Source organism: Aethalodelphis obliquidens, unplaced genomic scaffold (assembly GCF_003676395.1).
Source record: "Aethalodelphis obliquidens isolate GAN/ISIS:26980383/991018 unplaced genomic scaffold, ASM367639v1 scaffold6, whole genome shotgun sequence".
NCBI classification, from domain to species: Eukaryota; Metazoa; Chordata; class Mammalia; order Artiodactyla; family Delphinidae; genus Aethalodelphis; species Aethalodelphis obliquidens.
Window position 1 is genome coordinate 857616 of NW_020837950.1, and position 12093 is coordinate 869708.

The window sequence follows — 12093 nt, forward strand, 5'->3', positions numbered from 1 at the left end:
ACATGCAAATTAAAACAAACAAGATAATCAAGAGACTAATGCTACCTATGATGGTTTGATAGAAAAGAAGAATGAAGAAGAACATTAAGGTGAAAGAAAAAGACAGAAAATGATAACACATGTAGCCCCCAAAAACTTCTTGCATAATACTAACACACTGTCTAAGTCCTAGATTATAACTGTACCATAAAAACAAAACACGAGATATTTCATGGGTAAGGTCAGATAACTATATAAATACAGGTACATAATACTGTGTGAGATGAACTGAGCTAAAAGATCCTAATTGGTCCCTCAATCAATGTCTTTTTTTTTTTTTTGCTATATTGAGATTAATAAAGTAGAAAACTCCCCCATATTCTCTGCATAATCTACAAAGTAAAAAGCTAACTGCACTAACCATTTCCACTAGTGTGTTCCGTACTTTAAACTGTTTCTGCAGCTAAGACCACAGAGGCTGTCACTAGTGCTCTCTCACTCCTCTGTACCTCTTATAATTTTCTTAATGCCATTTTGTGTATTTCTCTGTCTCATCTTTATTATACTGGGTTATAAGCTTCTCAAAAGCTGCAACACCACCTTATTCATCTTTACATCCCCAGAACAGTTACATAGTGCCTTTTCCAGAGAACTTAATGAAGTTTTAATTAAAACAATTTATATCTGATTCCAATTTTTTTTTTTTTTTTTTTGGTGCGGTACGCGGGCCTCTCACAGTTGTGGCCTCTCCCGTTGCAGAGCAACAGGCTCCGGACGCGCAGGCTCAGCGGCCATGGCTCACGGGCACAGCCGCTCCGCAGCATGTGGGATCTTCCCGGACCGGGGCACGAACCCGTGTCCCCTGCATCGGCAGGCGGACTCTCAACCACTGCGCCACCAGGGAAGCCCTCTGATTCTAATTTAAGGAAATATCAACATATACAGCTAGAGAATCATGAAGCAGAATTTCAAAGCCAGTTACAAGTCTACTCATGTCTACTGGTATTTGACAAAAATCTGAAGTAATAAGGAGTCTGTAAAAGATTTACTGGGTGATGAAACTAAATGTCAAAGCAACTCTACTGAAATAGGCTCTAGATGGCACTAAATTGTTTTAAATCAAATATGGACAGAAACATCAGATATATGATCTCTTTGAAATCAAAAGTTTCAAAACAAGTAAAAACCTTCTATATTCAGAATACACTCAGAAAGCATTTACTGAGTGCTTGTGCAAAGTTCTGTGCTAAGCACCAGAGATACGCTAGTTAAGAAGACAGAAGCCCTACTATGAAGAGACTGAAGGGGAACCAAGTGATCAATTAACTGAAGCCAACAAAGAATTATTTAATGCACCTGTTATCAGCCACTTGCAGGAGGTCTGCAATGTAAGGGTCATCTGGCTGAGGAACTGGATAAGAACTGACTTCAGAGGGAGGGACTGGTTCATCAATTTGCATACGCTGGCGCCTGAAAGCAATACTTCTTTTCTTGCCACCTAAAAAAAGCAAATGTGTATTTCAAAAAAAAAAAAAAATTAAAAACAAAACAAAACACTGTCTTAGAATTAAATATTTCAGAAGGTTAGCCTTTTAGTTATAAAGTGTGTCTCTAGCTCATATTACATACTGATAAAATGTTTTCTCCCTTATATATAAATACCCACCTGATCTTTAAACAATGCATTCCTAAAAACCTCAACAAGATATGGTTATAAAACAAGCTTTATTTTCTGCATGCTTGGTACATATGCCCAGATTTAATCCGTTCCTCCAAGAGATGAGGACCAGCCTTCGGCAAGATGAAAGTTGAGTGTGCCTTGTGGTATTCGCTATTATGAGCTCAAGAAATCATCACCAGCAGAAAACTGTCAAACGAGGAGCTTAAGGTAGTGATAACTAAAATAAACATGCTTATTAAGCAATGCCAAAGGAGAAGATAACTGAAACTTTAAGAAGCCAAATTAGTATATAGTGGAATGTATACCCTGAATTAGTATAATTTCTTAATTAGTAAATTGTCTCAATTATCCTTAAAACTAGCAGGAGTAATTTATTTTTATGGTTAGATATATCCTGCCTTGGTCCAAGCCACATGGATAATTTACCTTTTCCAGTATCTGGCCAAGATTAGACATGTACTTGAAAAACTAATCGACCCTCACAAAGAACAAACATAACTCTCAACTTTGTCTTCATTAGAATCCTAACAAATTTTTTATACTCCTAATCTTTTGTTTTGAGGATGAAGAAACCGGGTCAAAAGTATTTAAATGACCTGCTTGTATACACACCTGAACAGGTAAACCATTTTCTTCTTCCCTTATCTCCTGGTTTTCCTCCTAGGTTGCTCCTCAGTTTCTTTCAAAGACACTCTTCTTCCACCTGTGCCTTAAATGCCAATTTTCCTAGGGTCTGTCTTTGGTTCTCCTCTCTTTCCAGTTTACATAATCTTACTAGATAATTCCTGCCACATTCAGAGCTTCAATTCTCATGATATTCCAATGATTCCCAAATGTGAATCTCCATCTGGGATCATACTGCTGAGAACAGATCTACATATCCCACTGCATACTAGAAATCTCAGTGTGAATGTCCTGTAGGTATAACATACTCAACACACCCTTTGTGGAGGGTGGACTCCTGTTCTGCTTTCCACATTCTGTACCTTAAGAAATATTACCATCATCCACCCACTCATTCCCTTCAAACAGAAATTCAGGAATTCCTCTACTTCCCAAGTCTACCATATTCAGTCACTAAATTTTAGAGATTACACCTCCTAAATCTTTCTTGAATCTGTCCCACTCTTTTCTCAGAAAATCCTCTTTTTTGTTTTCTTAATCTTCTAGGTACTTCTGAGATCTTCTCCCACATTTCTCCATCTTTTCTGCCTTTGGCTCACGGTCCTCCCTCTCCATCTCATTTCCTGCCATTTCAAATCCCACTGATTCCTCCCCGACCCTGACCCCTCGGTTCACAATTCCTCAACTCTCATGAGTCTCCTCTTCACTCAGCTATAGGCACACAATAACATGATTACGCCTGGACTTTGTCACTGGTTAGAACTGTGCCAGTGCCCAGATCTTCAACTCTCTTCTGATGGCAATTTTCATTCTGACCAAATTACTTCAGTCTCTACCTAGTCTCATAATTCAGCACTTTCCTACACCTCACTTACTTCCATAATCTTAATCCCATGGTTTAGACATCTCAATGATCTGGTTACTAGTACTGGAGATTGTTCCACTGACTTTATGACCAGACAACCACCAACTCTGCATATACCCCATCAATTCTTTTTTCTTGCTTGAGAACTACTGAGCATAAAAGCTAAAAAGAGTAAAGTAGGGCTTCCCTAGTGGCGCAGTGGTTGAGGGTCCGCCTGTTGATGCAGGGGACGCGGGTTCATACCCTGGTCTGGGAGGATCCCGCATGCTGCGGAGTGGCTGGGCCCGTGAGCCGTGGCCGCTGGGCCTGTGCGTCCGGAGCCTGTGCTCCGCGGCGGGAGAGGCCACAGCAGTGAGAGGCCCGCACACCGTAAAAAAAAAAAAAGAGTAAAATAAACTAAGAAAGAAGAAAGTACATCATTTCCAAATTCTTTAATGAGTATGAATTACTTTTATAACTGAAATAATAATAATGATAAAAATAATAGAAAAAAGAATTTAAATTAATGATTAAGGAAATAAAACTCTGGGCACTGAAGCCAGACTACTTGTATCTAAGAAGTTATTATTACATAAATTTCTAAGCACATGTATAGAATATAAGCTGGATCTTCAGAAATAAATTTAAAAGTTTTTGTGACTAGCCAAGTACATCTTTTCAAATACTAAAGTCTAAGCATGAAAATCCAAAGTCCCATTTCAGTCAACAGTTCTAACATCTTTAAAATATTACATACATACAATTTGTTTTGAGAGGGAACAGACTCACCTGGAGTTTGTACTATAGCTTGCAAATTCTTTTCTTGAAGTTGTTGAATTTTTTCATTCTTAGCTTTACTCTCTTTCTCCAAAAGTTTGAGTTTATGAACATATTGATTATTTAGAAATTTCAGATCAGTTGTTTCACGTGCACACTTTTTCAATGTGGTTTTCAACTCTTAAAATGAAAAAGATTCAAAGAGTATTTTACAATCTAGAAATTCTTCCATTTCACAAAATACAAAGTCATAGTAATTTGAAAGGCTCCACCTGATTCTCATGAATGCTTTGTTAGAAAGGCTATACCTTTTCTACCACTATTAACAAACTGCAAATAAGTCACTAAGCACAAAAAGGAATTATATTTTTCTTCTGTGGTATGAGCCTAATATAAATCATGACTTTTGATCCAGTAAATTGAATATGAAGCTAAGGGATTATGAATTCATGCCAGGTATCAGACAGGGCTTCCTATTGAATATGAGAAGATTTTATAATAAGTTAGCCATATAATTACCTTTTGCCCAGTACCTTTGAAATCATTCTAATTCTACCTTCCAGATCAAAGACGGGATATTAAAGAATCAGAACGACAGATACATGGCTTTCTCTCAGTTAAGAGAAAAACAAAAGTTATTTCAAGAACATTTCTTCAGTTCCAGCATTTAATATTTTCTACAGCAATTTTTTAAAAAATTAATTAATTAATTTATGGCTGCGTTGGGTCTTTGTTGCTGTGTGCGGGCTTTTCTCTAGTTGCAGCGTGCGGGGGCTACTCTTTGTTGCGGTGTGCGGGCTTCTCCTGTTGCACAGCATGGGCTCTAGGCACACAGGCTTCAGCAGTTGTGGCACGTGGGCTTCAGTAGTTGTGGCACATGGGCTCAGTAGTTGTGGTGCACGGGCTTAGTTGCTCTGCGGCATGTGAGATCTTCCCGGACCAGGGCTCAAACCCATGTCCCCTGCATTGGCAAGTGGATTCTTAACCACTGTGCCACCAGGGAGGGCCCTCTATAGCAATTTTAATTCTAAAAATTTAATCCACATAAAGTAAAAATGAATACAGTTATGGAATGCAAATTTACTTTCCTTCTTGGAAACTCTTCAACACACCCTACAATATTTCAAGAGGTGTCAATAGGATGACTGTCACATTTTCTAATCAACAGTTTTAAAGGTAGACTAGGCTTTCTTACATATAAAATAAAAAGGGCAAAAATATTGCATTTTAAAAATCACAAAATTTGGGCTTCCCTGGTGGTGCAGTGGTTGAGAGTCTGCCTGCCGATGCAGGGGACGCGGGTTCGTGGCCCGGTCCGGGAAGATCCCACATGCGGCAGAGCGGCTGGGCCCATGAGCCATGGCTGCTGAGCCTGTGCATCCAGAGCCTGTGCTCCGCAACGGGCGAGGCCACAACAGTGAGAGGCCCGCGTATCGCAAAAAAAAAAAAAAAAAAAAAAAAAAAAAAATCACAATATTTTACCTTTAATGTGTTGGCCTGATTGTTCTCTCAGTTTCATTAATTCCAGGTATAATTCATTATTTTCCTTACTCAATCTTGCATTTTCAAGTTTATAAGGTTCCAATACAAAATCAAAATTGGCACTTTCTTTTTCAGCTTTCACAGCAGATAATTTTGATTTCCGAAGACTTTCTGTTGTATGAACTAGATCACTAATATTCAAGAACAGAAAATGTAAATATAAGGAAACATTCCATTAACTTTTAATAACTAAAAACATATTTGTAAAAAGACTTAAAATAAATGTTAATGTTAAGTGAGCTCAAATCTAAAAACAAACAAACAAAAACAAACACTAGGAGTCTTTCAAGGTACCAGAAAGTACTCAAAAACTTCTCAAAACAGGATTAGAGATTTTTTTTTAACATGAATTTATTTTATTTTTGGCTGCATTGGGTCTTCGTTGCTGTGCACAGGCTTTCACTAGTTGCGGTGAGCAGGGGCTACTCTTTGTTGTGGTGCACGGGCTCTAGGCACGTGGGCTTCAGTAGTTGTGGCACGTGGGCTCAGTAGTTATGGCCTGCGGGCTCTAGAGCGCAGGCTTAGTAGTTATGGCCCGTGGGCTCAGTCACTCCGCGGCATGTGGGCTCTTCCCGGACCAGGAATCGAACCTGTGCCCCCTGCATTTGCAGGCGGATTCTTAACCACTTAGCCACCAGTGAAGTCCCAAAGCAAGATTAATTAAAAGTTATGAAACAGGCTTCCCTGGTGGCACAGTGGTTGGGAGTCCGCCTGCCAATGGGGACACAGGTTCATGCCCTGGTCTGGGAGGATCCCATGTGCCGCGGAGCGGCTGGGCTCGTGAGCCATGGCCGCTGGGCCTGCGCGTCCGGAGCCTGTGCTCCACAGTGGAAGAGGCCACAACAGTGAGAGGCCCACATACCGCAAAAAAAAAGTTATGAAACATATACACACAGGCAGAATCATCTTTCAATCTCCCCTCTAACTTACCCCCCCATGTCTAATTAGTCACCTAATCCGGTGGAATCTGTGAAATTTATTTGTTCATTCAGCAAACATTTACTGAATGCCTGCTATATGCTGTGTCAGGGACGCAACAAATAATGAGTCAGTTCCCGACCTCTAAGAACACAGACCATGGAATATTCATTCCATCAACATTTATTGAGCAGGGCACATGGTAAAGAACCCACTATCAAGGATTTTATATTCTACTAACAATTTGTCAAAAGTTATAATACTATGTGATAACCTCAACAAATATTTCAGTGCCAACAATGTGTTCAGCCTGTTCTAGGTATGCCAGTTATAAAGTCAGTCTCTAGTCTCATGGAGTTTGCATTCTATCGGGAAGATAAAACAAGTTTCCAACAATGATAATAGCTAATAACATGCAGCAGATGTGACAGAGTCCTGCAGGCCATATGGCTAACTGAACATAAGGGCAAGGCAGGAGGGAGAGGAGAAAGGGACTTTATAGGCAGATAGAATAGCATATGGAGAGACCAAGGGAGAAAGTGAACACATGTTTAGGAGCTTCAGGTGGTTAATACAGGGGAGATGAAGGTGTACGAGTATAAAATCACTGTGGAAAAAGTTTGTCAGTTTCCTGAAAAGTTAAATATACTTCTACCCTATAACTCCGAATTGTCGATCTAGTACTCGATCATGAAGGATTCTGCAGGCCATGCTAAAGACCATAAAGTATCTTTCATCCATTCTCTCCTTTCCATCATCATCACTTATAGTCCTACTGCAAAAGCCTCCTAGGCCACTTCCCTGCTCTAGTCTCAAATCACAGTACTAGAATTCATGCGGAAAAGAACAAAAATCACAAAGACTCTTTCAGTTAAAGTAACAAGTAACAGCTAAAGTCATGGTCAACCACATTAGAGAAACATTATAAATGTAACAGTAATTAGAGACCAGTGACTAACATAATGTCAACTATATTTCAATAAAAAATTAATGATCAGTGAATAAAGCAGTTACAAACTCTCAACTAGATCAGAAAATCACATTAAAAATTGTACTTTTACTCACAGACAAAACCTGCAGAAACATTCACTCTGAATAGTATAGTGTGAATGGTGACCCTAGAGTTTTGCAATGTGGAGGCCCTGAATGACGACAGCAGAGTAGAATCTAAGAAGAACAGAGAAACTTCAGATGACTTAAGGACTTTTAAAAAAATCTACCCATTTCTCTACTGAAGGATAAAGTTCAATCAGAAACTAGATAAATGGGATTAAGGATCACACAGGTTTAGAACCGTATTTTCATCTTTACCTGAAAAGTTTTTCTACCAAAGGTAAACACTCCACTGTCAGAGTCTGGCGGTATCCCAACTGATCCAATCTTTTCCTAATATTCATATATTTTCTTTCTGCAGCTGTAGTCATCTTGTCTTCCAAACTGGTTTTATTCATTTCCAAAAGTTAAAATCCTAAAAGAAAAGAATGAAACATCATTCTGCTATCAGCCATTATTATTGTTTCACGTTAAGAAGAAAAGAATCTTTTAATATGAAGCAATTATTCTTTGTTTCTTTTCCGGTAGGCAGTCTTCTGGAATATTTAGATTGATTTAAATCCAATGTTTATGATATTCACATTGCTGCATTAAAATAAACATCTCCTCATAAACCTATACAGAAAAGTTAAAACAGGGACTTCCCTGGTGGTGCAGTCGTTAAGAATCCGCCTGCCAATGCAGGGCACATGGGTTCGAGCCCTGGTCCAGGAAGATCCCACATGTCGCGGAGCAACTAAACCCCTGTGCCACAACTACTGAGCCCGCGTGCCACAACTACTGAAGCCTGTACGCCTAGAGCCCGTGCTTCACAACAAAGAGAAACCACCGCAACGAGAAGCCCACGCACCACAACGAAGAGTAGCCCCCGCTTGCTGCAACTAGAGAAAGCCCGCATGCGGCAACGAAGACCCAATGCAGCAAAAAATAAATAATTTTTTTAAAAAAAGTTAAAACAATAAAGCTTCTAGGAAAAAAAAAATGTTTTCCCAAGCCTGAGACAGGCAGAGAATACTTAGAAAAGCCTCTTTTAACAGCATTAAATACAAAGGAAAAACTTGATAAATTGGATTTCTTTAAATTAAAAAGTCTGCTCATCAAAATATGCCCTTTTATTTGACAAACAAAAACAAAAGAGTAGGAGAAAAATATGCATAATATCTAACAAAGGATTTGTATATGGGATAAAGAACCCTTACAATTCAATAATAAAGACAACCCAATAAGAAAATGGGCTAAGATTTGCAAAAGATACCTGAATGGGAATAATCATATGAAAAGTTGCTTAATACCATTAGACATCAGGGAAATTGAAACCACAATGAAATACAATTATGCCCATACTAGAATGGCTAAAATTAAAGGTACAATATCAAATGTCATTAAGGACTTGGAGTAACAGGAATCTTCACATTGCTGACAAGAGTGTAAAATCTCTGTGGAAAAAGCCTGGTAACTTCTTATGAAGTTAAACATACTTCTATCCTACGACTCTCTAATTCTATTCCAAGGTATTTACTCAAGGAAATGAAAATAAGCATCTACAAAGAGACTCTACAAGAACATTCGAAGCAGCTTTATTCATAATAGCCCCAAACTGCAAACAACCTATTTATCCATCAATAGAGGAAAGATAAGTTACATAACATACATATACTGTATGATTCCATTTATATGAAGTTCAAGAACAGGCAAAATTAAACTATGTGCACAGAAATGAGAACAGCAGTGGCCTAGGGCTATGCGGGTGTGAGGAGAGCCTGACTGGAAGGGCTACAAGGGAACTTTCTGAGGTAATGAAAATATTGTGTTGATGGGGACAGACGTCACATCAGTGTATACATTTATCAAAGCTTCTCAAATAGCACACTTAAGATCTGTGCATTTCACCATGTAAATTTTACTTATATTAGAAAAAAAAAAAGACACAAACGCATAAGCATCTCTGTACATGTTTTTATCCTTGTCTTTTTAAATATTTATGAATATATTATCTATCAACCTGCCCTAAAATGGAGTCATTCAAAAATCACTTCTTGAGCTTCCCTGGTGGCACAGTGGTTGAGAGTCCGCCTGCCGATGCAGGGGACATGGGTTCGTGTCCTGGCCTGGGAAGATCCCACATGCCGCGGAGCGGCTGGGCCCGTGAGCCATGGCCGCTGAGCCTGCACGTCCGGAGCCTGTGCTCCGCAACGGGAGAGGCCACGGCAGTGAGAGGCCCAAGTACCGCAAAAAAAAAATCACTTCTTTAGAAAAGTGTGCTCTTTTCTAATTTTGCCAGGTAAATATGGTCCTAATACTCATATTTCTAAACCAAATAAAAACTTTGTTATGTATCTCTACTGTTCACAATTTATAAAACATGCAAGTATATGAATACATGCAAAATTTGGTCCTCACAACTACCCTGTGAGGGAGACAGGGTGCAGGACACCCTCCCTGTTCAAAGATGAGGTAAGACTGCCTCAAGAGAGTAACTTTCGGGACTTCCCTGGTGGCGCAGTGGTTAAGAACACGCCTGCCAATGCAGGGGACACGGGTTTGAGCCCTGGTCCGGGAAGATCCCACATGCCGCGGAGCAACGAAGCCCGCATGCCACAACTAATAAGCCTGCAAGCCACAACTACTGAGCCCGTGCACCTAGAGCCCATGCTCCGCAACAAGAGAAGCCCACGCACCACAACGAAGAGCAGCCCCCGCTCTCCGCAACTAGAGAAAGCCTGAGCGCAGCAATGAAGACCCAAGGCAGCCAATAAATAAATAAAAAGAGTAACTATATTCTCAAACCACAAGGCCACGAAGTAGGTGGGCATTCAGGTCCCCTGAGTCCTGATCCAGCACTCTGGTTTCTGTACTATGCTGCCTCAACTTATCAATCACTCCTAAATTAGTACCTCTCCTTGATTACTCCTTTCTACAAATCTTTCCTTCTCCACACTCTTGCTAGCCTTTTCTTTGAATGGAGTCCCCATTCTATACTAGGTTCTTTCTAGGTTCCTTCCACAAGAGGGACCTGACTGATGCAGGGTGTTCTAGAAAAAGTCCTGGAGACATCAGAAATTCACCTGTCAAACCAAGAACTAGTAGGGCCTCAACATTCAAACATGTCTCCATTTTGTCTGGTACCCACTTTGGTTACCCAGAAATAATACTTCCTCACATCCTTCTGAGAGAGAGGGAGAATATGAATATGAATCAAAAAATCATCCACACACAGGACAGATGAAAAAGATTAAAATCCTCCCAACAAGGACAAAAAACACGTATTAGGCTTTCCCCACCCATAGGCTACTGTCCTCCACCACCATCTCCATTACCCAAACACTGTGGCTATACTGAAAATTTCTAGCAAAACAACATAAAAGGTAAGGTTTGGAGGTCCTCCACACATACGTGTTTAGAACCAGCCACTTGCTTAACTCTGGGGGGTTGACGTCTGAAAGCCAGTACATCTTATTTTTACAAAAATATCCTGTGCGTACATATGCACAGGGGCCAAAAAAACAAAACATAACAAACCCCCAAACCAACCTTAACTGAGTTTATCGCGGGAATCCTCACTCATTTCAGAGAGTGGAAGCAAGAGGGGATGTTTACTAAGGTGCTAGCCAAGGGTTAATAAACGACTCTCGTCCTCCGCTTTTGGGCACTTTTGTTTTTACAAAGAGCCTGTATGATTCTTATACGAAAAGAGCATTTTAACTTTTAAATCAACCCATCAGTCAGTAGGAGGCGGGTCCGCGGGGGCCGCACAGACGCTCGCGGCGAGAGGGGTAGGAGGAAACAGGGGGCTCCCGCGGCCCCAGGCCGACCTCTGGGCCGCAGCTCCGCAGTCGGGTGTTGAAGGGAAGGGGTGTCAGCAGCGGGGCGGCGGGGAGTCTCTGCGCCCCGACCGCCAGCCCGCCCGGGCCCCACTTCCTCCCAAGGCTGCGCGGCCTCCCTCCCGGCCGCGCCCCGGCCCGGCCCGCCGGGACCGCCCGGGAGGCGGAGGCACTGCCCAGCTCGGCCCTTCCGCCCCGCGCCGCGCTCACCCGCAGACCCGGCCGCTGCTCCCTCCGCCTGCGGTCGCATTCTCCCTCGCGCCTCGCCTCCCTTGCTGGCTCCTTCCGCCCCAGACACTGGTTCCGGCTCCAGGACAGTTTGAAAATGGCGCGGAGAGACTACCGGGGCCGGCGCGGAGGAGGCGCCGCGGTTGCCTCGGTAACGGGAGCCGCAGTCGTTTCGCCGCGCGCGGCGGGGACGCGCCCGACAGAGATGGCGACGCTAGGCCCGGCCCGGAAACGCAACGGCCCGCACGGCGCGAGGCCGCGGCATCCCCTAGCGGCGGGCGAACCCCGAACCTCAGCGGGCGCCAGAAACTGTGTCATCCTCTCCGTCGTGTGCCTTAACCTTCTGGACGCGGCGTTAAAACCCTGCCCAGCCCTGGTCCCTGCTGCGGATTGGCCTTCACCTGCTAGGGGGACGCCTACTCACCACGTAAACTCCAGCTTAAATAGCCAGTTGTCTGTGCAACTTTCCCTGAGAACCACCGACACCCACGTCCCCGATGCGTAGACCCTTATATTATATTCATCCCATTATGATGAGTATAATATCACTATGTTTTGATCCCATAAGTTAAAACTCATCCCGTCAAAAGGTAATTATTTGTTTATATGTCTCTCCCTGCCTCCTC

At 42.0% G+C, this 12093-nt stretch overlaps 1 protein-coding gene across 8 annotated transcripts in view; it reads right to left on the bottom strand.

Moving 5' to 3' along the window:
* Positions 1-11725, bottom strand: part of CEP135 (centrosomal protein 135) — a 79541-nt gene extending 67816 nt beyond the window's left edge. For 3 of the 8 annotated variants that reach the window (XM_027102877.1, XM_027102878.1, XM_027102875.1), the window contains exons 1-5: positions 11450-11720; positions 7677-7833; positions 5388-5578; positions 3918-4085; positions 1336-1477 (exon numbers count right to left, since the gene is read on the bottom strand). In XM_027102877.1, the coding sequence (XP_026958678.1) occupies positions 1336-1477; positions 3918-4085; positions 5388-5578; positions 7677-7816 (641 nt within the window). In that variant the 5' untranslated portion in view covers positions 7817-7833; positions 11450-11720. Of the gene's footprint in view, positions 1-1335; positions 1478-2272; positions 3380-3917; positions 4086-5387; positions 5579-7430; positions 7533-7676; positions 7834-11449 lie in introns of those variants that run through there. The other 5 variants (XM_027102876.1, XM_027102873.1, XM_027102879.1 and 2 more) reach the window with 4 other exon arrangements.
* Between the last annotated feature and the right edge of the window lie 368 nt (positions 11726-12093).